The sequence below is a fragment of the Eublepharis macularius genome, chromosome 9, assembly GCF_028583425.1.
Source record: "Eublepharis macularius isolate TG4126 chromosome 9, MPM_Emac_v1.0, whole genome shotgun sequence".
NCBI classification, from domain to species: Eukaryota; Metazoa; Chordata; class Lepidosauria; order Squamata; family Eublepharidae; genus Eublepharis; species Eublepharis macularius.
Window position 1 is genome coordinate 97,457,290 of NC_072798.1, and position 25,047 is coordinate 97,482,336.

Sequence of the window (25,047 nt, forward strand, 5' to 3'; positions counted from 1 at the left end):
GTTTTGGGGCCAAGAAGGCCCTCTTCACAATTAGAATATAGGTTATATGAAGAAGGGCTTTGGTGATCCGCTCTTCCCAGTCACAGAATTTTCCTGGAGATTCACAAGGCCCCTGGGCTTAGCGCATTACAGAAGCCCCAAGCAATCTTTCTGTATGAGCTAACATTTAATGGTTAAGGTGAAACGAATACTTAGTGTTTTCTTGAAACACGTTGTATTTTGGGATATACTTGCTGCCAGACAATAACAGTATAAAACTTGATGATAAAGCAGGATATAAACTCCATTTAAACATGGCCATGTGGTTATTCTTTCTTTTTGTTGGGGGCTAAACTCACAAGACTAGACATTGAATTGTACCTTAGCTGCTCTGAAAAGTTATCTGTAGACATTTCCTTTTAGACTAATAAATATTTATTTAGAAACCTTTAGTACTATTCTGCTAACAATGACAACGGAAAGGAGATAACAAGCCATGCTTCTAAAGGAGACAGGGTCACTTGTCTTGTCTTCTCTAAATTACTGTGTAAGTATCAGGAGAAATTTCCTAAGCTTACCAGCAGTAAATCTGCTCCATTCCAGCTGACAGGCCACTGCATATAGCTCCCCAGCGTACTTTCACTGTACCTATAATAGATTTCATTGGAGCAGTGTGTTTGATATGATCCATATTGCGAGGAACAATGCATGTATGGGGGTGATAAGAACTAACAATATACTTGAGCATCTGACTCCATTCACCTCTCCCAGCATCTCCCTTTGGAAACCTATCATAATTTTGCCTACAGATCAAAACAAAGCATAATAAAATAAAAATATCACATTTGTCAAAGACTTGCTTCATGGTTCTCAAAGTCATGAGGTACTTGAGTAAAAACAATTGTAACTTTATATCACAACAGCAAATTGTTCAGCATTGAGCACTACACTAGAAATATAAGATAAGCACAGAAAGACTTTCCAGCTGCCAAGACACTGTATAGATACCGAGACGGTTAACACCTGCAGCAGAGTGAGGTGGGAACAAGGAAATAGAGTCCAGAGGTGAGAGAATAGATTGTACCACTGCTGATGATCTGTGGAGAATCATATTTTTAAATATTCTCTAATGTGGGGGAAAACCCCTCTCTGCCAATATAAAATACATCTGGGAGCAGCTGGACTTGAACCAGATGAGAATTTTTTCCTCTAATGTGCTAGTTTTCTACTTACTGAGATTTTTAATACGACCTCAATTATTTCACAGTTCAATCCATCTCTTTTTGGACATCAAGTAGCATCAGGTTTTTCATGCACAATGGCACAAGCTCAGCATTATTTTAAAACCAAATTAAAAGTTTGTGCCCTTGATCCTGAGAGAAGAAACTTTGCAGGTACATAGAAATTAGAACAAGAAGGATTAAGGGACTACAGTGCGCAAACTGGGTCTGAAATCTTAACTATGAGCAGATTGTGGGATTGTATACTCTGAAGCCTTCCACTACAAATGACCTGTTCCCACTGCTGTCCTATAGAGGAGGCCACATCGAAACACAAAAGGAATCTTGGGAAGAACCTTAAACTGAACTGGTGCTGATAAAAGCCAAACTGAAGTGGAACTGGAGCGTGAAGTGGCTGATTTCCAGCACTTTCTGTTATGGCAAGTGGAGTTGCCAATTGCTCACTTTCAGTGGAAGAATCTGCACTGGGAACCCCAGTCTCACTGCTGGTACTCAGTGGGGCAGCAGGGGTAATGGAGGGAACCCTAGAGTTTGGGGGAATTCCTAGAGTGACATGTGACCGCACGGCCAGTTTTTTGGGCTAGAAATGACATTGCAGCATTGCATGACAGCGTTCCCACCTCTCTTTGGCCCCACAGTCCTCCTGCCAGTTTTCATAACACAGCCCTAACCACAAGTCCAAAAGGCCAGTGCGCTATACCCTCCTTCGCTACAAATTGTGAGATACCTTCACATTGATATAAAGTGAGAGTTAGACTAACAGCAATCTGAAGCCACGGTTTGAAGCAGGTTAACAGAATCCAAGAAAAAACCTGGTTTGGGCGTAGCTGTGGTTAATGTTGCTACCAGGGTGAAAGCAGGAAGGCAGAATTAACTCCAGGACGAGGAGCGAAAAGAAGTGCAGAAATGAGAAAAAGTGTACGCGTATTGTAACACACGCAAGTTTACAGCTATTAGTGTGTGATAAAACTGCTCAGTCGCTTATCTCTACTGTTTATCCTTTAGGATAGTCTAGCAACCTGTGTAATGCAGTAAAACTGACAGGTTTTGTTTCTAATGCAGGATAATTGTAGAAATCTTGTTTTTATAATCTCACACTCAGAAATGTATCATCCTTTTGTGTTTTAAAAGACTGGGTTTGTTTTTCAGGTTACAAATTCTGGAAAAGTGAGAGATTATGATCTGTGTTCCCTTATATCAATAAAAATAACGATTATAGCCTAAGGACAAGCTATTGCATGTTGTCTTTCATAATCTGTGTGTCTGGACTTTAAAATAGTGAAATTTCAAGTCCATTATCAAATTTACAGAAATCCACATTATAGAAATAAATTCATCCGTTTATTGGTTGCATCCTAGTGCCTGAAGGACAAATAAATGGCCTTATTCAGCTTTATGACGCTGCTTCAGTGAATAGGCCAACCACATAATAATTACCATGGTTTACTGTACTAAAAACTGTGACCTAAAAAGAGGAAACCACATAAATGTCTTCAAGCTGTTTCAAACTACACCTAGACGGAGCAACACCACTCTCACCCTTGAAATTAAAATGTTTGTTACCTATATTCAAAGGAAAACACATTTCTCTTGGCATGAGCCTAAAGCTGCGTATTTATCTAGCAGTATGAATAAACCTTCTTTTAAGAGTCTCAAAGATCCCTCCTTTTAATGGAGAAAGTGTTTCTCCTAAGAATTAATCTTTTGTTTTCATCGTTACTAACATTATAGGTTTGTGCAGTTCTTCATGAGGCTGGGGTGTGGTAAAGCAGTACCAGACCCCAGAAGCCAGCCTGTGTTGCTACAGTATTCTCTTAACGGAGGCCTTGCCTGGAACATTCTTCAGGAATTTCTCTTCAGTAATTCAAGCAACGTAGGACGGTACATTGCTCTAGAAATCCCCTTAAAAGCACGTTCTGCTTCTACTCGTTTGCGATGGTGGCAGCCATCTGAGAATGGACACTTTTACAGCCCCTGGGTAATTGATCAGGTATGTTGTGCTTTCTGCTTTGGAATGTAAGTGGCCTTGATGGGATGTGAGCTGTGTTGCTTACATTTTCCCAGGACTGTGTATCTTTTTCATTAGTGATTTCTTTTTAATTACACATTATAATAGATTTGGAACAGCTACCAAAAACATTGTCCCTGCATCAAGTTTTCTTCCTTGTCCTCTGTAACAGAGCAAAATTTTCCTATATCTTAATGTCATTCTGTTCATTTTTCTACACCTGTGGCAGAAGCAGTGCCCCCACCTGGGGGAGGGGAGACAGGATACACTTTTCCAGGGTCTGGAGATCTGGAGGGGCTGCAATTCCCATTACCATGAGGAAAATTAGGATAAACGGTAGATCATGTCTGAGTATACTTATAGAAACTTATTTCCTTGTATCTTGTTCAGTTCTTGTGAGCTCTGCTAAAGCCAATCAGAAGCAGTGTTAAGAGCAGCAAACTGAAAGAACGTGCTGAACTGCTCGTCCTCCTGGGTCTATCATATCAAGAACTACTAATCCCAGAGTTCCTTTTTCATAGGCACGAGGGAGGGAGGGACATTGGGTCGGAAGGGCAAAGAAAAGACAGTGCGGAACAAGTGCTGTTGCTGTTGCTTCTGGTAGGATTTGTAGGCACAAAATATATGTAAATGCAGGGCTTTTTTTCAGTGGGAATGTGGTGGAACGGAGTTCCAGAACCTCTTGAAAATGGTCACATGGCTGGTGGCCCCGCCCCCTGATCTCCAGACTGAGGGGAGTTGAGATTGCCCTCTGTGCCGCTGAGCGGCACGGAGGGCAATCTCAACTCCCCTCTGTCTGGAGATCAGGGGGCGGGGCCACCAGCCATGTGACCATTTTCAACGAGGGCAACCCACTGAGTTCCACCACCTCTTTTCCCAGAAAAAAAGCCCTGTGTAAATGTCTAATTCACTCAGTCACAAACACTCCATGCTGCCTAGGGTGCCAGTCTCCAGGTGCGGCCAGGAGATCTTCCAGAATTACAATTGATCTCCAGACAACAGAGATTAGTTCCCCAGAAGAAAATGGCTGCTTTGTAGGGAGAACTCTATGGCATTATACCCTGCTGAAGTACCTCACCTACCTAAACTCAGCCTTCCCTCAGGCTCCACACCCAAATCTCCAGGCATTTCCCAAATCAGAATTGCTGGGTAGCAGCTACAAATACAAATCAAGCAGTCAGAAATGTAAGAAGGTAACAGAAGGAAACAAAAAAGAAAAAACTAAAGAAACCAATCTATGTTCTGGTTTCTCAGACCTGACAAGGCCTTTCTGCAGTCAAGCAACCATACAGTAACTAGGGAAGCAGATGAACAAAATCAAGATGAAAATTGTTTCAATATAGAGACTGAGTCTGTGGCAACTAATTTTCAACCAAGCGTGCAACCTGTGGATTCTTTGCACACTTCCAGTGACCAGGCTTATTCCCTAGTCGGGGTGAGGATCCCCAACAACCAGTGGGCACTTCCTGCCACTTCCCAGCTGGCCAGTGATGGTGGGTATCAGCAGCATCCTGACACTCTGTCCTCACTCCTTGTGCACCTGGAAGTGATGTCAGATTACTGTAACTCACTCTACGCTGGGCTACCCCTGGGCCTGATCCGGAAACTACAACTGGTCCAGAATGCGGCGGCACGGGTCCTGACTGGTATACCTTACCAGTCACACATCACACCTGTCCTGCGCCAGCTGCACTGGCTTCTGGTTGAATTCCAAATCAGGTTCAAAGTGTTGGTTCTTACCTTTAAAGCCCTGAGCGGGTTGGAACTGGCATATCTTCAGGACCGCCTCTCCCTGTACGTTCCCCGGAGATCGCTTCGATCAGCGAATAAATATTTACTTGTGGTCCCCGGCCCTAAGGAAGCCCGCCTCGCTTCAACCAGGGCCAGGGCCTTTTCAGTCCTGGCCCCAGCCTGGTGGAACGCTCTATCAATGGAAACCCGGGCCCAGCGGGACATATTATCGTTCCGCCGGGCCTGTAAGACAGAGCTGTTCCGCCAGACATTCGGTGATTGAAGGGGGCGGTGCTTTGGGGTGGGGGAGGGTTCTCCCCACCACTGCACTTTGTTAATTTGTTTTATTGTTTGTATATTGATTTTAGTTCTTGTTCTTATCGATTTTAACTGTTCACCGCCCAGAGCCCCTGGGGATGGGCGGTATATAAATTGAAATATTAAATAAATAAATAAATAAATCACTAGCAACATTCTGGTATTACACGCTAATGTCACTACTGGGCACACAAGAGTGGTGTCAGTGCCTGTGTGTCCTCCTATGACCCAGTAAGTCCCCCTTCACCTCCTGCCAGTTGCCAGGGACCTGGCAACCCTACCAGTGACTGTGGAAGAAGCTGAAAGACGTTTCAACAAGTTAGCCCTCATAAAAAATTGTGTGTGTTCTACCGTGGTGCAAGAACAGTTAAGCTACCTACCCCTCTTGTCTGTTGAGTTTGAATTTGCACGAGCAATTGACCTTGGGTGAGGGGGCTAATCATGATTTTCCAAAGGAAAAATCCAAAAAAAGAAAGCCTAATTTGCCTAATCTTTGCAGCCATGTTGGTCCATTAGAATTCTTTTTAAAAGACATGGAGATCAAAAGTTACAAAACAGATAACAGACTTGTAGGATTCTGAGGCTGGGTGTTATTATTAAATAAAGGTTGCAAAAGCAGGCATTTTTCAGATTACATAACTGTAGTTTCATAACTAAAACAAACTTCTTATGGTTCCTAAGATTGTATGTATGGGTTGAGGGACGGTTGTATTGGTGTAGGGTTGTCATGTCCCCTTACCCTCCCAGCAGGAGGGTGGGGACTCAGTACTCATACACATGCTCCCGAAGCTGCGTGACGACGTCACTTCCAGGAAGTGGCATCATTGTGCAGGCAAGGGAACATGTGTGCGCTTCACAGCGGGGCGATTTACATGATTACATGACTTGCATGATTACATCACTCCCAGGAGTGACGTTGTTGTGCTGCTCCAGGAGCACACCCAGGATGCCCCTTTCCCACACCTTCCCCCCCCACACACACACCACCAGCAAGGTGAGTGGTGCCAGAGGGCGGAGGGTGGGAGCAGAGAATCCCCCACCAGGGGACCTGGGATCCATATGTTGGTGAGGGGGGAGCATTTTGCAAGTTTCTCCTGGGCCTGAAAAACATAATTCTTGGGCCTTGGGTGGAAGTGGGGAATTGTTCAACATAATGATGTTAGTATGCAGGATAAGTTTTACTATATATTATTGAGGGGAAGAGGTAAACTTGACATTTTCTTCAGCAGTCCCATGTTTCTCTTAATACGTTCCTCCACTTCTTAAGAGGGCATCGCAAATGTGTGGTTCAGCACATTTTAAAGGCAAATTGAGGATCCTTTTTTTATGGTAGTCTAGATGGGATTCATACCAATAAGTGAGATGGGAAAGACCCGAAGTCCATTGAGGATGATCCAAAGGCATGATACTCGGGTCTTCTGCTGGATAAGTGACTGAGTGAGAAACAGTGATAGGCGGCTTTCACGTGGATTTCACATGGAGGATTTTCCATGTTTCAGCCACCTGACTTGTGTTTTTTTCCCTATGTCTCCATGACACTGCTTTGTATTCATGCACAAATCATGAACACCTCATTCCTCCTTTAAAAAAAACCTTTATTTTAAACCTGTAAAAAAATAGTTTTTCTCAGGCAGGACACGTGTAGCACAAGTAGTTCCTTCTGCCTGAAAGGGAAACTACGCCTTCTGTTTGAATGAAGGGAAATGCCCCCTTTGCTCCCTTCCTTCCGCTGCATTTTGTTGGTGAACTGCCTGTAGCAGCTGGGAGATTCCTACACACACACTGACTAACATTGCTAGCAACAATAAAACTTTTTTTTTAATTTGGATGATCAAATCAAGAAAAAATGTCAGCACTGTTTCAACAGTACAGTGGATTAAGTGGGTTAAGCACACACTGTTCCAACTCTCTTTGATATCTATGGTGATGTCTTCCCCAGCCATTCATGACTTGTCTCAGGGTGTGTGTGTGGATACTACGGAACAGTGCAATTACACAATAAAATGGCCAGCAAGGAGATGAGGGCCTTTTGCTTAAAACTTAAAATCTTTTTAAAAAGAAAAAGTATTCAGGAACAGTGTAATTGCAGGACTGCTACAAAGTGCTAACTAGTCAATTACTCTCTCTGCTGATGACTGGAAGTGGCCAGTCCTTTGCCCCAATTGCAGGAATTCGCTTAACAGAAGAGAATTGGCCACACAGCAGCCTGTCTTTTAAACAAGGGGAGCTTCCTGAGATGCCTATGCAAATACATGGAGGGATTTTTAAAAAGAGGTTGCAGTATTACGCTGTTCCAATGCAGCGCTACCCATACATCCCAAATGTTTCAAATGTTAAAAACATTATGGGCAGAGGAGCATAACAGTCATATGAAGACACAGTGGGAGGGACTCAATGGGCATCAGGTGTGAAAGGGAAACCATGACTAACAATGGAGAGAAAGCTGGTTACCCTCTGCAAGGGGTACCCTCTGCAATCTTGGTTGCAAGGGTGATTTCACACACACCAATAATGTGACCACCACAGAAAACCGCTCTAGTGTGGAAGTATCCTTGGCCAGATCCCCGTTTCCTGTACTTGGGATTGTATATTTAGGCCCCATGGCTGGGGATTTTGTCCAATTCTGAACAGACAGGGGTCAGTGCAGTCATCTCTGGCAACCCACTCAGGAAACTTTTGGATGAGGCTGGAACGAATGCCCTTCTTGCCTGGGAGTTGGTACCATCAAAGCTGATGGTGGATTAAACAGGTGCACATTTATAGCTGTTATAGTATGCCAAGAGCTCCACTGTCTATAGCTATTTATCTGTGGTATAAAATCAAATAAAAGCAGTGGAATAAGCCTGCCGTTGTTGTGCAGGGCTTGGAATCTTTCTTTTAAAAATATAATGCATGTATTTTGATGTTTAATTTTGAACCATCTGCCTCTGGTTAAGATTCTCCAAAATATTTGGATATCAAATTCGCAGTAGAAACAAATGCCAGGAACACAAAATATAATTTTCTTCCCTTTGCTTAAAGGGAAAACAACATTGAACAAAAGTCCATAGTTACTCATTGTTAATTAGCTATTGCTTGAGCTAACAATATTAAACTGGATCCAGAAGATAAATAATTAATTTTGGATTGGCTCCGGGGTCGAGAGGAAGATAGCAAACTAGATTTCATTTAAGGCTTAGCAGAGCAACCCAATGCCTACTAGTAACTTAATCCTGGAAGCATTTTACTGCTCTGAACAAGTGTAGGAAGATAATTACTTTAGAGGCATAAATAATAATTGTAATTTGTGAATATCAAAATGGTCATCCAGGCTAATAGTTGATTTCCTATTATACGGCTTTATAAGGTCAGCTTTTGCACTGCAGTTTTCATGACTTTTATTTATATTAATAATTTAAGAATTGCTTTGCTTGCTACATTAGCTGGTTTGCAATTTTCCTGAAATATAAATCAGCACGGTAAGCACAAACCTCTCTAGATGGCCTTCAAACAAGATGTAATGAAAAAATACTCCTAGGCACACCACCAGCCTGCTTCTCAAAAACCAGGGCCGATTCTGCATGGCTTACCTGAAGCCGGGACGTTGCGAAACATGCCGGAAGAAACGCGGAAGATCGCGCAAAAACGCGATCTTCTGCGTTTTTTCCGGCATGTTTCGCAACGTCCCGGCTTCAGGTAAACCGTGCGGAATCGACCCTGGAGAAATCCAGGCTCTTTACCTGATCAAACACTTATCACATGCATCACAGCCAACTCCATTCTTTCCCCTGTACTGATATCCCCCACGGCAGGGTTCTCCAAACTTTTCAAGCCTGTGGGCACCTTTTGAATTCTGATACCCTGGTGGGTGCAATCACAAAATGGCTGCCACAGCTAGGGTGTTCAGTTTTCACCTGGATAGTCTAGTATTTTCATGGACTGCCTGGGTGAAATTGAGTAAAAATACCAGACACCTGGCTCCTCACTTGCAAAGATCTGAGGGGGCAGAGGAGTAGCAGGGCCAGAGAAGAAAACAGTTTGCAAGACTTGAGCAACTGCAGACCTAACCAAGGGCAAGCAAGGTAATTTGTAAGTCCCAGAGTGGGTTGCTAGGCGACCAGGTCTCTGCAATGAATCACCCTTCTCCAAAACATACCTCAGCTTTTGTAAAGCATATCTCAGCCAGTGCAAAGCAAAGCTCAGCTCAGCAAGGTCAATTGCAACCTCTGCCAGCAAGGGGCTCAGGGCTGCAAGAAAGGCCTGTGCAGAAGAGGAGTTTGAATTCTATCTACAGGAACCTGAGCAAGCCAAGACTTTCTTCCTTTACAAAGAAAAAACCTCCAGTCCAGGGGTGGAAGGGGGGCGGGATAATGACAGCGGTCTGAGGTTTGAATTGTCTGGGAGACTTCTTTGCTCCTCCCTTGCAAGGATTTGATTGGAAGGGAGAAACGCTATTTCCAAGAAATAATACAGAGGAGGGGGAAGTGCTCATGTTGCGTGGCTGGTAAGCACTGGAACTTGAAGAAAAAACAAGGGATTTGTTTCGTGGAGGGGGTTTCCTTATTGAACGCATCTTGAATTTGTCTTGCATTCCAGATATTCAAGGTAATGATTCAAAACAGCGATTCTTGTGTATATTTTCGGTTTGGGCGCTTCGCTTCGCACAATCCTACTGGTATTGCCTTCTGGGAGTTGTAGTTTGAGGGATGAGGTTGCGTTCCTTGAACCCCTTATGGACTTTAATATAATAAAATCGCTTCCCTGAGCTCTAGGGTTAGCTGAGCTCGGGGGTTTCTTTTTTTAAATTAAACCATTTATATAGAGTTGACCTGAAGAACCACCACCACTTCACGCCCCACCATGCCAATTAGATTTCTTACCCTTCCAGATTCTCCAGCCCACAAAAGGAGCCCCTTTTAAACTCCCATGGTTCAGAGGCAGCCAGCTGCAGCTTTCCTCCGCTTCTCTCTAGCAAGGCCCAAAGCATCTCTCACTATCTCTGTGCCTCCGTTTCCTCCTCGCAACCTTCCAGCCTTGCAAGGGGGGAGAAGCCAAGAGCACAGGACCGGCCCAGTCACCCAGGGAGTGCCAGATGGTCAAGCCTGCCTCTGGATGCCAAAGGCTCTGTTGAGCTCTCGTGGCGGCTTCACTAAACATGGCTTTGGATGTTGTGGTAGGGAGGGCCTCCTGTCTCCCCTCCCCCTGCACTTCCAGCCCAGCAAGGACCCTGCCCAGTGGCATCGATAGCTGCAGGTGGCACCATGCCCAACACTGTTGGCCAAACACTGCCTATTCTGGAAGCAGCTGTATCGTGTAAAACAGAGCATCTGGGGCCAGGAGCGCACACGCTCTTTACACGTGCACAAAGATCATTCTTCATATTAGTACTGCCCCCCCTCCCCCTGTGTCCAGTATTTTTGCAGTGACCATCTGGCAACCCTAGCCACAGCAGGGAGACCTACCCACAAAATGGCTGCTGCAGGAGACCGGAGCCAAGCAAAAATGTCAGGGAGTGATGTTATGCATAACTGTAATAGTAAATCTTCAACATTTGAGGCAGGTGCTCTGTTTTACAGGGTACAGCTGCTTCAAGGAGAATAGGTAGTGCTTGACCAACAATGTTGGGCATGCAAGAGGAATCATTGCAATGCTTATTAATCAGAGATAACTTTATTACTACAACTCTAGATGAAATAGGCAAACAAAGATTAGGCTACAAGCTAAGGAAATAAAAGGCTAGAACTCATAGCACATTTGATGTCAGCCTGGTGCAAAATAGCTGATGGGTGTGGGGCAGCAGTCACCCGTTAGTCCTGGCAAACGAGCAATCACACCCACCCACATCCCCTTTGAGAGACCAGTTCCACCTACGATGCTTTCTTTTAGGTGCCAGCCAAAATGTTCCTGTTCATCCAGGCATTTAATTAAGGGGGGTGAATGTTTAACATGGTTTTAGACTGGAAACTGTTTTAAGCTTTCTCTGGTTTGTTTACATGATCTATGTTTTTATGCTGGGCTGGGCCTTTTTAAATGCAGGATTTTAATATTTTGTTTTGATTATTTTTATCTTGTAAGCCACTTGGGGCAGATTCTTGGAGAAGCAGCACTAAAACGTCTAAATATAAATAAATAAAACGAGGACAAATACAACAAGGATCCTTCCCAAAAGTAGCATTCAATACCTTCCCATTGAATATAAGCTATAGTGGTCTTTCTGTGACTCTACCTTCATTCATTCATTCATTCATACCCCACTTTTCTACCCAGTGAAGACCCAAAACAGCTTATGACATCTTTCTCCCCTCTTCCATTTTATTCTCCCAACAAAAACCCTGAGAGGTAGATTAGGTTGAGAGTGTGTGACTAGCCCAAGGTCGCCAAACTTGCTCCCTGGCATAGTGGGGATTTGAATCTGGGCCTCCCATGTCCTGATCGAACTACTACCCCAGACTGCCTCTCCGCCATTAAGCATGCTTGCAAACAGCTGTCATATTTATTTTATTTATTTCATTGGACTTGTAGCCTGCTCAGAGCAGGTAGCAACAAGTTAGTATCCTATTCACTCTTCCTGCTAGTAAATTATTTTTGTATGTTTTAGATCCTTATTGGAGGAAACATCTCGGGGAACACAGTCTTGGAAGATGATTTCAGTACGCTGGATAGTAAAAAATGGCTTCTTCATCCCGGAGGAACGAAAATGCCAGTGTGTGGTTCTACAGGGGATGCCCTGGTCTTCATTGAGAAAGCGAGCACCCGCTATGTTGTAACCACCGACATTGTTGTGAATGAGGATTCTTTCCTGCAACTCGACTTTGCTGCTTCCTGCTCGGTCACGGATTCCTGCTACGGTAAAAGCTTCTGTATAAATCACCTACTTGCCAGTGTTCTCTGGTGATACCGCATATTGATTCAGCTACAAAGATTCTTTCATCTTTCCGTTAAAGATTCAGAATCCAGTTTTTCCCATCAAAAGGAGGTATTCTTTCAATCGCTGCAAACATCACATTTTCCCACCTGTGCTTTGCAGTATAGAAAATTTGGCTTACAAGAATTTTATACACGTATTAATTCACTCAATGGGGAAGGTTTGTGTGTAAGGACAACAAAAAGAGGAGAAAAACGAACAATGCTGCAAACCAAGGGTAGCCAAGGAGGTTGGATCAAAAGAAAGAAAATATTTAAAATTACTGAACGTAACTAAAAGTATGAATTAGAAACACTGGAATAAAATTTAAAAAATCAAATAGAGATATAAAAGTTCGATTATAAACATCCTCAATATGGTTCTACATATAAGTACTAAAACCTTGTATATATACATAATAAAATCACGAATATACAGGTGTAATAGTACATTTCATTGCCATATGTACCAAACCCAAAAAACAGATGCTGTTTGGCCCAAAGGCCTTCCTGAATTGAAAATTTCACAAACAGCACCCCATCAGTATATTCCATAAAACATACATGGCCTAGCACACAATAAATACTGAGATGAAATTTAAGATAACATGAAATAAATTCATTCAGAGCAGCATGAAATAAAGTCAGGGCAATGCATCTAAGCAGGAGTTGTTACTTGTTTGCCCATGAATCTTATACTGCCAGATCAAGAATGTATAAAAGTTCAAGAAGTGCTGGATACCAACCAAAGATGACACAGAAGTGAAACAACTCCTACTTAGATGCATATACAATGTTTTAGAACTTATATTTAAAACTATTTTGAGGATGTTTTTAATCTAACCTTTGTATTTCTTTTTAATTAAATTTTATACTGGTGTTTCTAATTCATATTTTAGTTATATTCAATAATTTTCAATAATTCAATAATTTCAATATTCAATAATTTCTCTTGTTCCAACCTACTTGGTTACCCATGGATTCATATGTCCCAGGTGGTGATGTAGACTACAGGTCCACCAATTTGGGATGCTTCCTGGTACATAAACAAACCACAATATGCAAGAGTGTAGTTAAGCGATCCTAGAGAAAAAAAGACATGATGTAGCATAAGCTTTCTTGGGATGACACTGAACACTTCAAGATTTTATGGTCCTCTGTAAGGACAGGCAAGGCAACGTGGGAACCATGTTACTCCTCAGTTCCAGGTGTGCTGAAAGAGCACACCAGGTTCTCAAGATCAGACACACAGATCTCATATTTTTCCTGTTTTTCTGCATCCGACTCCAGAGCTTGATGAACCTATTGATGAACAAATGTTTTCCTCTTCACTTCAAGGGAAAACATGTAGACTTTCCATTTAAATTAATTAGGGGGCCCTTATAGATATGAGCACCTCATCTTGTGATTCTTTATTCTGCATGCCTCCAGCATAAACTACTTGTTCCAATATGGTTTCTGCATAATTTTCATTTTACAGCATGTCATGCTTTAAACGGATCTGGTTCTTGGAACCAAAATCCTACCGTAGACTTCCAGTATCAAGTGTGAGTTACGTTGATATACAGCTTAAGTGTAAGTGAGTCTTGAGGAAGACCTGATCATGTATAACTACAGGCAATTACTTCAGAATGGTACATTAGAAATGGAAATGAGATTTAAAGAAAATCCCTAAAGTAGATTAACCAATTTATTTTTAAGCAGCTATTTAAGCCTAGAACATAATCATTACATTTCATTTTAGAGCTGCAGTTTATCTCAACTCCGTCATAATGGAACTGTTAATTTTCATACAAATATTTTCTTTATTGTTATCTGTTTGCATTCCTTAACCAACCACTATTTTAGAGTTTCAGTAAGCAAGACAGTCAGCATCCACATGTGAAACAGAGAGGACATCATGTTGGTAATAGAATCATAGAGTTGGAAGGTACCTCTAAGGGTCATCTAGTCCAACCTCCTGAACAATGCAGGAAATTCACAACTACCTCTCCCACATCCCAATGACCCCTACTCCATGCCTAGAAGATGGCAAAAAGCCTCCAGGATCCCTGGCCCAACTGGCCTGGAGAAAATCACTTCCTGACCCTAAAGTGGCAATCGGCATTACCTTAGGCATGTAAGAAAGGGCCACAAGAACTAAGCATTGATATAACCTTCCTGCCCTCCCTCTCATGATCTTCCTAGGTTCATAGAATCAGCATTGCTGTCAGATGGCCATCTAGCCTCTGCTTGAAAATCTCCAGAGAAGGAGAGCCCACCACCTCCGGAGAAAGCCTGTTCCACTGAGGGACCACTTTAACAGTCCAGAAGTTCTTCCTGATGTTTAGCCAAAAGCTCTTTTGATTTAATTTCAACTCATTGGTTTTGATCCGACCTACTGGGGCAATGGAAAACAATTCTGCACCATCCTCTGTATGACAGCCCTTCAAGTACTTGAAGGTGGTTATTATATCACCTCTCAGTCATCTCCTCTCCAGGGTAAACATACCAAGCTTCTTCAACATTGCTCTCCAGACTTGATCTCCAGACTCCTCACCATCTTTGTTGCCCTCCTTGGACATTTTTCAGTTTGTCTATATCCCTTTTAAAATGTGCTTCCCAAAATTGGACACAATACTCTAGGTGATGTCTAACCAGAGCAAAGTGATAACGTAATCTGGACACTATACTCTTGTTGATACGGCCCAAAATCACATTTGCCTTTTTAGCTACCACATCACACTGCTGACTCATGTTCGGTGTATGGTCTACTAAGACCCCTAGATCCTTTTTGCACATACTACTGCCAAGACAAGTCTCCTCCATCTTATAATTATGCTTTTGATTTTACATTTATCTTTGTTGAAATTCATTTTATTTGATTTAGCCCAGTTTTCCAGCCTGTCAAGATCATCCTGTATTGTGACTCTGTCTTCTACCATATTTGCTACCTCTCCCAATTTAGTATCATCTGCAAATTTAATAAGCATTCCCTCTATTACTTCATCCAAATCATTTATAAAAATGTTGAACAAAGCAGGTCCCAGGACCAATTCCTGAGGCACTCCACTTGTCACTCTTCTCCAAGAGGATGGGGAACCATTAACGAGCACTCTTGGAGTGCAATCTATCAACCAGTTACAGATCTACCTAACAGTAATAGGATCCAAACCACATTTTACCAACCTGTCAACAAGGATACTATGTGAAGCCTTATCAAAAGTCTTACTGATATCGAGATAAACTATGTCTTACAGCATTCCCCTGATCCATCAAGGTAGTCACTTTCTCAAAAAAAGAGATAAGGTTAGTCTGACATACTTGTTCGTGAGAAACTCTTGCTGGCCCTTAGTAATCACAGACATCCTTTCTGAATGCTCAAGGACTGACTGTTGATGATTTGTTCTAAAACTTTTTCAGGTATAGACATCAAGCTGATGGGTCAGTAGTTACCCGGATCCTCTTTTTCCCCTTCTTGAAGATAGGGATAACATTTGCCCGCCTCCAGTCTTCTAGCACCTCACCTGTTCTCCAAGAATTCTCAAGAATCATGGACAGAGGCTCAGAAATTACATCTGCAAGTTATTTTAATATCCTTGGATGCAATTCATCTGGCCTTGAGGACTTAGTTGCATTTAAAGAAACTAAGTGTTTATGTACTACCCCGATGCCAGTCCTAGGCTGCACATCCATTCCCTCATCATGTTTTCTGTTTTTGCCATGCTGAGCACCATTTCCCTCACAGGAGATGAATGAGGAAAAGTAGGAATTGAGCAGTTCTGCCCTCTCTTCATCACCTGTTACAATTTCACTTTCCTGTACCTGCAATGGGCCTACCATGTCCCCCAGGAGATGATGTTTAAAAATTATTCGTTCCTGCTTATAAAAAGTCAGCAAGCAAGAATGATTAAATGACATTTAGTAGCAGGACTTTGGTCACATATCTTTAGCTTTAAAAATGTATTTGTAAAACTGTGGCTCAAAGGGGGTGTGTGGAACTAACTGTGGAGGGTATATACCCTTACAGTGCCCTCATAAGCAGGGTTATACTCTTCTAAGGGTTACACTCTTCTAAGTCTTCAGTGAACTTAAAATGATGTAACTGCTTAGGACAGCACTGCTAATCTGAGCCCGATTCCTCCCCGTAAGCTATCGTTTATGTATTCATTCATTCACTCATTCAAAAAGCAAACATTTATATATATAAAAACAATTAAATAAAACATAATATAAACCCAAAGAGGGAGGAGGGCTAATAAGAGTTAGTGAGGGGACACCAAACCAAACCAAAGAGTTTTCACCCACTAGCAGACAATGATAAGAGACAAATTCCCCATAGGAAGGAAATAAGTTTCAGCGCCATGACCGAGAAGGCACTTTCTTTCTTGGGTTGCTAGTGCTACCCATCTAGCCTCAAATAACGAGGCACCTGAAGCAGGGCCTCCGAAGATGACCAGAGTCATTGGGAAGGTTCATATAAGCGTAGGTGGTTCTTCAGATATGCTGGCCTTGAGCCATATGGGGTTTTGAAGGTCAATACTATCACCTTGAACTGGGCCTGGAAGCAAACTGGAAGCCAGTGCAGATGGGACAAGGCTGGAGTGATATGGCCCCCCTATGAGCCACTCTAGTAAGCATTCTGGCCACAGCATTCTGTACCAGCTGTAACTTCCAGACATTCTTCAAGGGCAGCTTCATGTAGAACACATTGCAGTAATCTAGATGTTACCAGGACACATCTTTCCTGCCCAGGAACGACCACAGCTGGATCACCAGCCAAAGCTGGCCACCACTGCTACCTGTCTATCCCATAGGAACTCTGGATCCAGTGGCACCCCCAAGTTATTAACCTGCTCCTTTAGGGGAATGCAACGCCCATCCAGAACAAGAGAGAGCCCAGCTGCTGGGTCAGGCCTCCCTTCCTATGGGCTTCCCAATTGCATGCTAAAAACTACAGATGAATCGTGTGATTGAGGAGCTTCTGTGTATCAATTGCTTCTGACTTACCCAGGATACATCTGACTTCTTCCATGGATCCAATGGACAAAAAGGGAGTCCCCAAGGCACTCTCAAGGCAAACTGCCTCTTACAGCTTAAAAGACCATGCGAGGGGATAGATAAGAGATGGGTAACCGTGTTAGTCTGTTCTGAAGAAGTGAGCTGTGGCTCACAAAAGCTCATACCCTACCACAAATTTTGTTCGTCTTATAGGTGCCACTGGACTCTTGCTCTTTTCTACTGCATGAGAAGGGAATTAGCTTTGGAGGTTCATGTCCTTAAAATCATGTTATCTGAGTGCATCTTCCTCCTCCCATAGAAAGGGACCCAAGGAAATGGGATATACATCTCAAGTGCACATGGTCCTAACAGTACAGCAATGTTTTCAGTGAAATAAAACACTCAGGCGCCCACCTAAATGCACATCCAAGCGTCTTGCAAGCAAAGGAAATCAGAACATCCTTAACTCTAGTGTGGATGCCACTGGTGCTGCATTACTTTTAGTGGGATGTGCTTCCATGTTGATCTTCTCGCCTTCCTCTCTTGGCTGGTGTCCACTCCTGGCACAAATCCAGCTCCCCACAGAAGATGAACATCTCTTGAGTCTGAACAGAGGGAGCAGGAGGACTTTGGGCAAGTCACGGCGCACGTTGGCTTTTACTTGAAGGCCCCAGACTGCCATCAGTGGCCATGTCCCCCACTTTGCTGTCTGTGGGTTGTGGGGTGGGAGCGGGAGCAGCAGGCTTCCTTCTGGATCTTTAAAGAACTGGCTTCACCTCTTTGCTGGCAATCCCAACACCCGGTATTTTGAATGACCTTTGCTCATGTTTTTGTCAGAATATTTTTGGTACTGACTAATTTAATTTATTTCAATCTTTTAAAGCTATTGAGCTAGAGTATTCAGTTGACCTGGGCCTGACATGGCATTCAGTGATGAGAGACTGCCTTCCCACCAACGTGGAATGCAACAAATACCACCTCCAGAGGATTCTGGTATCAGATACTTTCAACAAATGGACAAGGATTACTTTACCACTTCCTCCTTATACCAGGTAAATTGCATTTGATATAGCCTTAAATTTTTGGTCACAGAAGATTTTGTATAATGAATTTGAAATTGAGTACCTGTGTTACCTGGATGAGACTCCTTGTGGGTAGGAGGAATTAGCAGCAAGGAGGAAGGCTATAGGAGAGGAGTAACAACGGGATCTCCACTAGTATTTATGAGGTCCTCTCCTCCAGGAAACTGTTGAGACAGGTGTTCTTCAAAGCAAAGAGTAACTTTATATAAAGGAGAAAATACATACACACAAGAAGTAATAAACTGTTGGCACAGATACACAAAGTCCTAGGAAATTAGCCAGAGATTGGTATAGAGTGAAGAGGGGGCGGGTGTATTTGCCTATCCAGAAGTGTAGAGCAGTCCACGGAGGAAGAGAGCTTCAAATGTCCTGCGTCTTTGGCCAGGGAGGAGGGCTCAGAGAGGGAGACTCTGAGGGCACTACGCTGGGTGAGCATGTACAATTTGAGTGGGCAAAGCCCTGATTCTTATAGGGCAAATCATGTCCTGAGGCTGGAGAGCCCCCCTCAGCAGTTGAGACAAAAGGCAGTAAAAGTCAGTACCTGGGAGTGACAAGGGTTTTGGCACCTTTGATTGTTGCTACCGGGGTGTGACAAAAGAGTAAGACTGAGTTTTCCTGTTGTTGGAAAAAGAAACAATTGATCCTTAATGTCCCCGGAGCTCGGCTATATGAATTTACATGTTGCCAGGAAGAAATTTACAACTTATCAATGCAGATTGATGGCCCATCGACTGGAGGATGGAATGTAAATCATGGAAATGAGGGGTGATTGGAATGTGTGTGGGTGACTTAGCAAGAACCTTTGTTGTCAACAGCTGCACGTCTGTAGCTTGGTGGGGTAGGAACTAATCACTCTGGTCCTCAGCATTTACCTTTGCATTACATTTATGCTTCATTCTCCCGGGCGGGACTCAGTAATGCTTTGTCCAGCCAGCTGGAATTTTCCCAATGCCGTCCACGCTGCATTAATTCAGAGGCTCTGTGATTTTTATATCACAGGCTGTATTAAACATGGCAGAAGCCAGGGTCGACTGCTCACACCTGTTGCAATTCTGGCTTTGTTTAAAGGTGTTATATAGAGTTAAACACATTTTCTGCATTTGTGGGGGGGGGGGGTCCGTGTTACTGTCATTTTTATTTTTGGAAACTTACTTGAGGTATAAATGTTTTAAATAAATATTTATTGGAAATGAGCATAATTATTGTTTTCATATTTTAAAATGCCTCTGATTTTTAAAAAACTGAATGAAAGCGGGGCATAATCAGTCATGATATAAAATCAGTTTGCATCTCATTTGCAAGAGCATGGCTGAGTCAAGCTATGAGTTGCAGGCGATGTGAAAGACCTCCACCTAAGGACTCGAATAATCCATTGGATGAATACTTGTCAGAGATGCTTTAGGCTGATCCTGCACTGGGCAGGGGGTTGGACTAGATGGTCTGTATGGCCCCTTCCAACTCTATGATTCTATGATTGGCATTCTGTCACTTCTGGTTTGAGCAAATGCTGCTGGCCAGGGATGATGTCACTGCAACACCAGTTTCTAGGGTTGCCAGGTCCCCTTAACCTCCCGGTGGGAGGGGGGAACCCAGTGCTTACCTTCCTGGTGCTCTGGGTTGCTCCTTGTGTGTTTCCAGGGGCCAACGTGATGACATCGCTTCCAGGAAGTGATGCCACAAGGTTGAGGGTACACACACACTTCACTGTGGGCCGATTTGGGCCCCAAAGGGCCCCGATTTGGCCCATTTGGGGCCCAAATCAGCCTGCAGAAAAGCAAGGAAGCGCTCTTGGGATGGTGTGACAATGTAAGTAACATAATTGTGCCAGCCCCTGTGTGCACACCCAGGAGGACTGTCCCCCCTCCCACCAGTCAGGTAAGCAGTGGCGGGAGGCAAAAAGTTGGAAGCAGGGGATGCCCTGCCCCTCCCAGGGGAATGGGATCCCTACTGGCTTCCCTGAGTTTCCCCACAAGTAGTTACAATGCAATGCAACCCAAAGTCTGGATGAAAAGTGCACATTGGCCATAACTTTTTCATGCCTTCTCTATGCATTAAACCCTTGGACTTTAGGTCAAACTAGTTACGATGTTGGCAACATGTGTATTGATGTATTGTCGAAGGCTTTCACGGCCGGAGAACGATGGTTGTGGATTTTCCGGGCTGTATAGCCGTGGTCTTGGCATTGTAGTTCCTGATGTTTCGCCAGCAGCTGTGACTGGCATCTTCAGAGGTGTAGCACCAAAAGACAGAGATCTCTCAGTGTCACAGTGTGTATCTCTCAGTGTCACAACAACCAACATGTGTATCAATTCACATATCTACCAGTTCATATGGAAACCAGATCTCTGGAAAAGCAAGAGAGTACAGTGACGATGGGGCAGAGGCAGCAGGGGTTAGCTGCTTTGCCCACAACCATCTGTGATATTGTTTTATAAATATAAAGTACTTGATACTTTGGACATGAACACGTGACGAAATGATACACATAGATCTTATGTCATAGCTAGCGTGTCTCTCAATATGCAATATATACTTACTTTCACCAAAGACTCCCCTGCCTGCCTATCAGGCTGTAATAATGATCTTTTCCATTGGATTATGAAAGCAGCTTGAAGTCTAATGCTGCCATCTGCTGTTTAAATTACAAACCTGTATTTAATTGCTTGGTAAAGGGAGTTGTCAGGAGCTGCAAATGGTTAAATCTCATGTTCTGACTCTGAAAGCATTACTTTCCCGTTTCTCCATTCCCTCCCAAAGGTCTCAGGCAACTCGTTTCCGTTGGCACCAGCCCGCTCCATTTGATAAGCAACAAACATGGGCCATCGATAATGTCTATATTGGCGACGGCTGCCTAGATATGTGCAGCGGCCATGGGAGGTGCTCTCAGGGAAACTGTGCGTAAGTATTACAATCCTCAATGAGGAACGGTAGCACTGTTGCGGAATTTAATACTAATTCTAGTTGGTGGTTTCCAGTATGCCGGTGAGAAGCAAAGTTTATTCTCTTTCTAAATGCCAAAGAGCTGCCAGGCAGGGGCAGATTTGCCATGAAGTTAACTTGGTAGAAGCCCCAGTGGGCTGATGCCCCCCAAGGCCACCCTGTCCCCAAGAGAAAGGGGACCTTTTCCTCATGCTGGGTGGCCAGCTGCTAGTGCCAGCCAGCAGCCCTTGCCCTGTGAGTGGCAGCTACGACTGGCTGCGCTTGCTTGTGCCAGGCAGGGAAGGAAGCAGATAGCTGTCAAGCCCTACGCTGGGCAGGGAAGGAGGCACGTGTCTTGCTACCGGCTCAGGCTATGAACCCAGCCCTGTTTTGGCAGTTCCTTCTGCCCTTCGAAATAAAGAGGGGGCAGGGAACTGGAGATGGTGGTGCCTACTGAAGGAAAGAGTGCCAAACCCCATTTAACAGGGTGAGGGAGCTGCAAAGGGTTTCTGCTGGGATGAATGGATTTCCCTCACCAAGTACAACTTCTGCCCTTGCCTTTGAACAAGCCTGCATCTCTCTCACTGGCCCAAGGGCTATTTGCCCGAGTGGCAAGTGAGGGTAGCCTGCTGAGGCACTGGGGCGGAAGTGTCATGTGGGATTTGCTGAGGACTGCTAAGTGAAAGAAACTATTGACTTCCTTGATTTTTTTTTTTGCTTTCATCAGCTGTATCTGTCCAAAAATAAGATATTTGAATAGTAAGCCGAAGTGCCTCCAGCTATTGCACAGTTTCTGGTGTGTAAATAGAATGAAGGTCATTCAGTGCCACACCTCACATAATTTGAGATTCATTGTTCGGCTTTCTACGCAGTCCCACATGGGACTACGCATGCACAGGCCTGCCAAATGGTGAGATTTCTCCAGTTTTTTTGACCACTACAGGGTGGTTGCCTCTGCAGAGCGCATGCGCTGGTGTTTTCCTGCTGAAACGGCTGGACTCTAGGAGGCGACGCCCCCTCCCCCTCATGGATGCTCTTCAGGCACAGGCACAATTGACATAGATGTTGCCTAGCTTCTCGGAGCCGTCTCAACATCCAAGATCAATGAACCAAAAGCTGAAGAAATGCTCGACTTCGGCTACTTTCAGGCCAGAGAAACCACAATTTGTGGAAATGAAGAGGCAGGGATCTGAGAAGGAAGACCTCTGTCTTATTTAATTCCTTGAACCTCCTAAGAAGAAGTTGAAGTCTAAAACTCGACATTCGCACAAGGGAAAGAATAAGCATCCCTTAGAGTTGGAGCCTCAATTGCCAGAGGTGCAAGTTGGGGAAAGACCTCGTACACCCTTGATCCACTTAAAATTCCCTTCGTGTCTATCTTTGGAGGAAGAAGGCGAAGTCACTGAGATACCCTCTCAACTAGCCCCTTAGTCAAGGACTCCAGAGATGCAACAACCCTGCTGTGCACACGCCTATCAACCCTGGTCCCAGCCGATGGAATCACCCTACGGAACTGATGTGGGAGACCTGTATAGAGCAAATTCAGTGGCCCATATGTTTGAAGGTCTTTCTCAGTCAAGGGCACAAAGACACCCGTATCAAATGCCAAAATCATCTATGGCATACCGGCTCTCAGAACCTGAGTGAAGTCAGTACTCTCCAAACAGGAGTCCTAGTGGTCCATCAGAGCCTTCCCCAGACAAGCTCATCATTGAGAAAGGGGCTGCTGCTTCCACCAATGACTTCCAATTATACACAGAATAAATGTTACACATGACTAAGTCTTTGGACATAGAGAGTTCCTCGACAGAGCCAAAGCCAAAGGACAAAATCCTGCAGCACCTGTACTTAGGAAACCCAGTGAATGTTGCCTTCCGTTTGTAGAAATGATGTCATCCCTGTGTGAAAAGCCTGCCTCTGTATCATCTACATCCAAGAAGGCAGAGAATCTGTACAAAACCAGGGAAGACGTTTGCTTCTTCTTTTTCTCACACCCTCCCTTGTCATCACTTGTGACTAGACATGGGCACGAACAGGGAAAAAACGAACACGCTGTTCATTGTTCGTTGCCGTCAACAAACATGAACAAACGAACAGTAACAAACATAATTCGTTAATGAACATGATTTGTTAATGAACATGTTTGGTGTTCGTTGTTTGTGGGGGCCAGAACGGCCCCCCTTGGGACTTAGAGAGCCCATATTCACAGGGAGTATTCAGCAGGCTCTCCTCCAGCCATCACCCAAGTTTGGTCAAGATTGCAATACAATCTTGGAGTTATACATTTCCAAATCCGACGATCCCAGGAAACTGCCATTCGATACAATTGGAGCCACCAGTTAACTTTGGTCCCATGTACAACGGGTGGACTCGAAGGCAGGCCGCCTCCCCTCTAGGGGGCGGGGGGGTTGGCTGCTCGCCAGTGGCACCCCCCATGTGCCCGCCCACCAGGCCTCCCAGAGGCTACTTTCCAGACCGAAGTAAGGTGGGTCATGTCGGCGGCCTCTTCCTTTAAAAGTTTAAAGAGATCCTCTTCCCCCAGCAGCAAGACCTCTTTGGCCTCCTCCACAGCCCCCACAGCTGAATCTTGGGGAGCAGGAGTTTCTGCTGCCCCCAAGCCCCACCCAGTACTGCTTCCCGTGTGGCAACCGGGACAATCTTTGCACTTTCCCCCATGACCACCCTTGGCCCCCGCCCAAAGCCTCATTGTTCCAGCAAACAAGAATTAAGGAGGAATGAGAAGGAGAGAACACTGTGAGCCCTCAGCCGAGGTGCCCACTGAGCTTGACCCCAGGGCCTGGCTGGCAGCAGTCCTGGAACCAGAGGGAGGGGGTGGAGTTCTAGCCCAGCACTCCCAGAAACCTGACCAGATCAGGCACTGATAATAATCAGTGTGAGCCCTCAGCCGAGGTGCCCACTGAGCTAGGCCCCAGGGCCTGGCAGCAGCCCTGGAACCAGAGAAGATAGATCCGTATCCCACCACACACAAAAAAAATTCAAGCTCCAATGTACTCTCCCTGTCTCTCTTCCCAAAATGCTAGCAACAGCTCTCTCCCACTCCACTGCCTGCTGAAACTGAAAGCTAGAGCTTGGAGCACGCTTCCTTTTATAACCAGAGGTCTCATAGAGCAAAGCAGGAGGTCTGTAGTTGGCAGTCAGAACTGCCTAACAGGGTTTGCAGGGATGAGATTGGAGTTCCCATGGCCACAGAACACCCCCCTCCCTCCCCCCTGGTCTCTGCTCCCTATGTAACCAATTTGGAGCTCCACACTTGGAAGGAAGACCTGCCTATCAAGCTAAGTTGGGCTTTGATTGGGGTTTCCAGGGCAACAGGAGTGCAGACAGAGTTCAGGCAGTCCCTGCCTCCGTTGCCAAGGGAATTGATTGCAGGTGCCTGACTGTCTGGCTTCACGAACAGTGGACGAATGCAACGAACAAGGCTTGCGACGGCCACTTGTTCGTTTACAATGTTACCTCACAAACGGCTTGTTCACTAATACTGATGGCTATAGCTCAATCCTAAACATGTATCAATCAGACAATGATATAGGATATACAAAATTCAATAAATACACAATGGTACAAATTGTGTAAATTGTGTACCGTTGTGTATTTATTTAATTTTGTATACCCTATATCATTGTCTGATTGATATATGTTTAGGATTGAGCTATAGCCGTCAGTATTAGTGTACTATCTCTTTAAATGAGCTCTGGTTACGGTGAGATGTGGAAAAACATTTATGAATTTGTATTTACCTGTTTACTTCTTGTGAAGATGAAGTGTTGAAATGTTTTTTTGTATTTGCACTTACTCGTTTGCGCTTGCACTTTAGTAGAATTACCAATAAGTTATTGTAAGAAAGTCAGTTGTGTATTGTGTTAATTACGGGGATTAGGTTCTTTGT

At 44.2% G+C, this 25,047-nt stretch overlaps 1 protein-coding gene across 1 annotated transcript in view; it reads left to right on the plus strand.

Moving 5' to 3' along the window:
- Positions 1–25,047, plus strand: part of RELN (reelin) — a 534,786-nt gene that overhangs the window by 469,728 nt on the left and 40,011 nt on the right. Inside the window, exons 44-47 of the mRNA XM_054988081.1 lie at positions 2,952–3,210; positions 11,855–12,104; positions 18,023–18,191; positions 20,979–21,119. Coding sequence (XP_054844056.1) covers positions 2,952–3,210; positions 11,855–12,104; positions 18,023–18,191; positions 20,979–21,119 — 819 coding nt within the window. The remainder of the gene's footprint in view (positions 1–2,951; positions 3,211–11,854; positions 12,105–18,022; positions 18,192–20,978; positions 21,120–25,047) is intronic.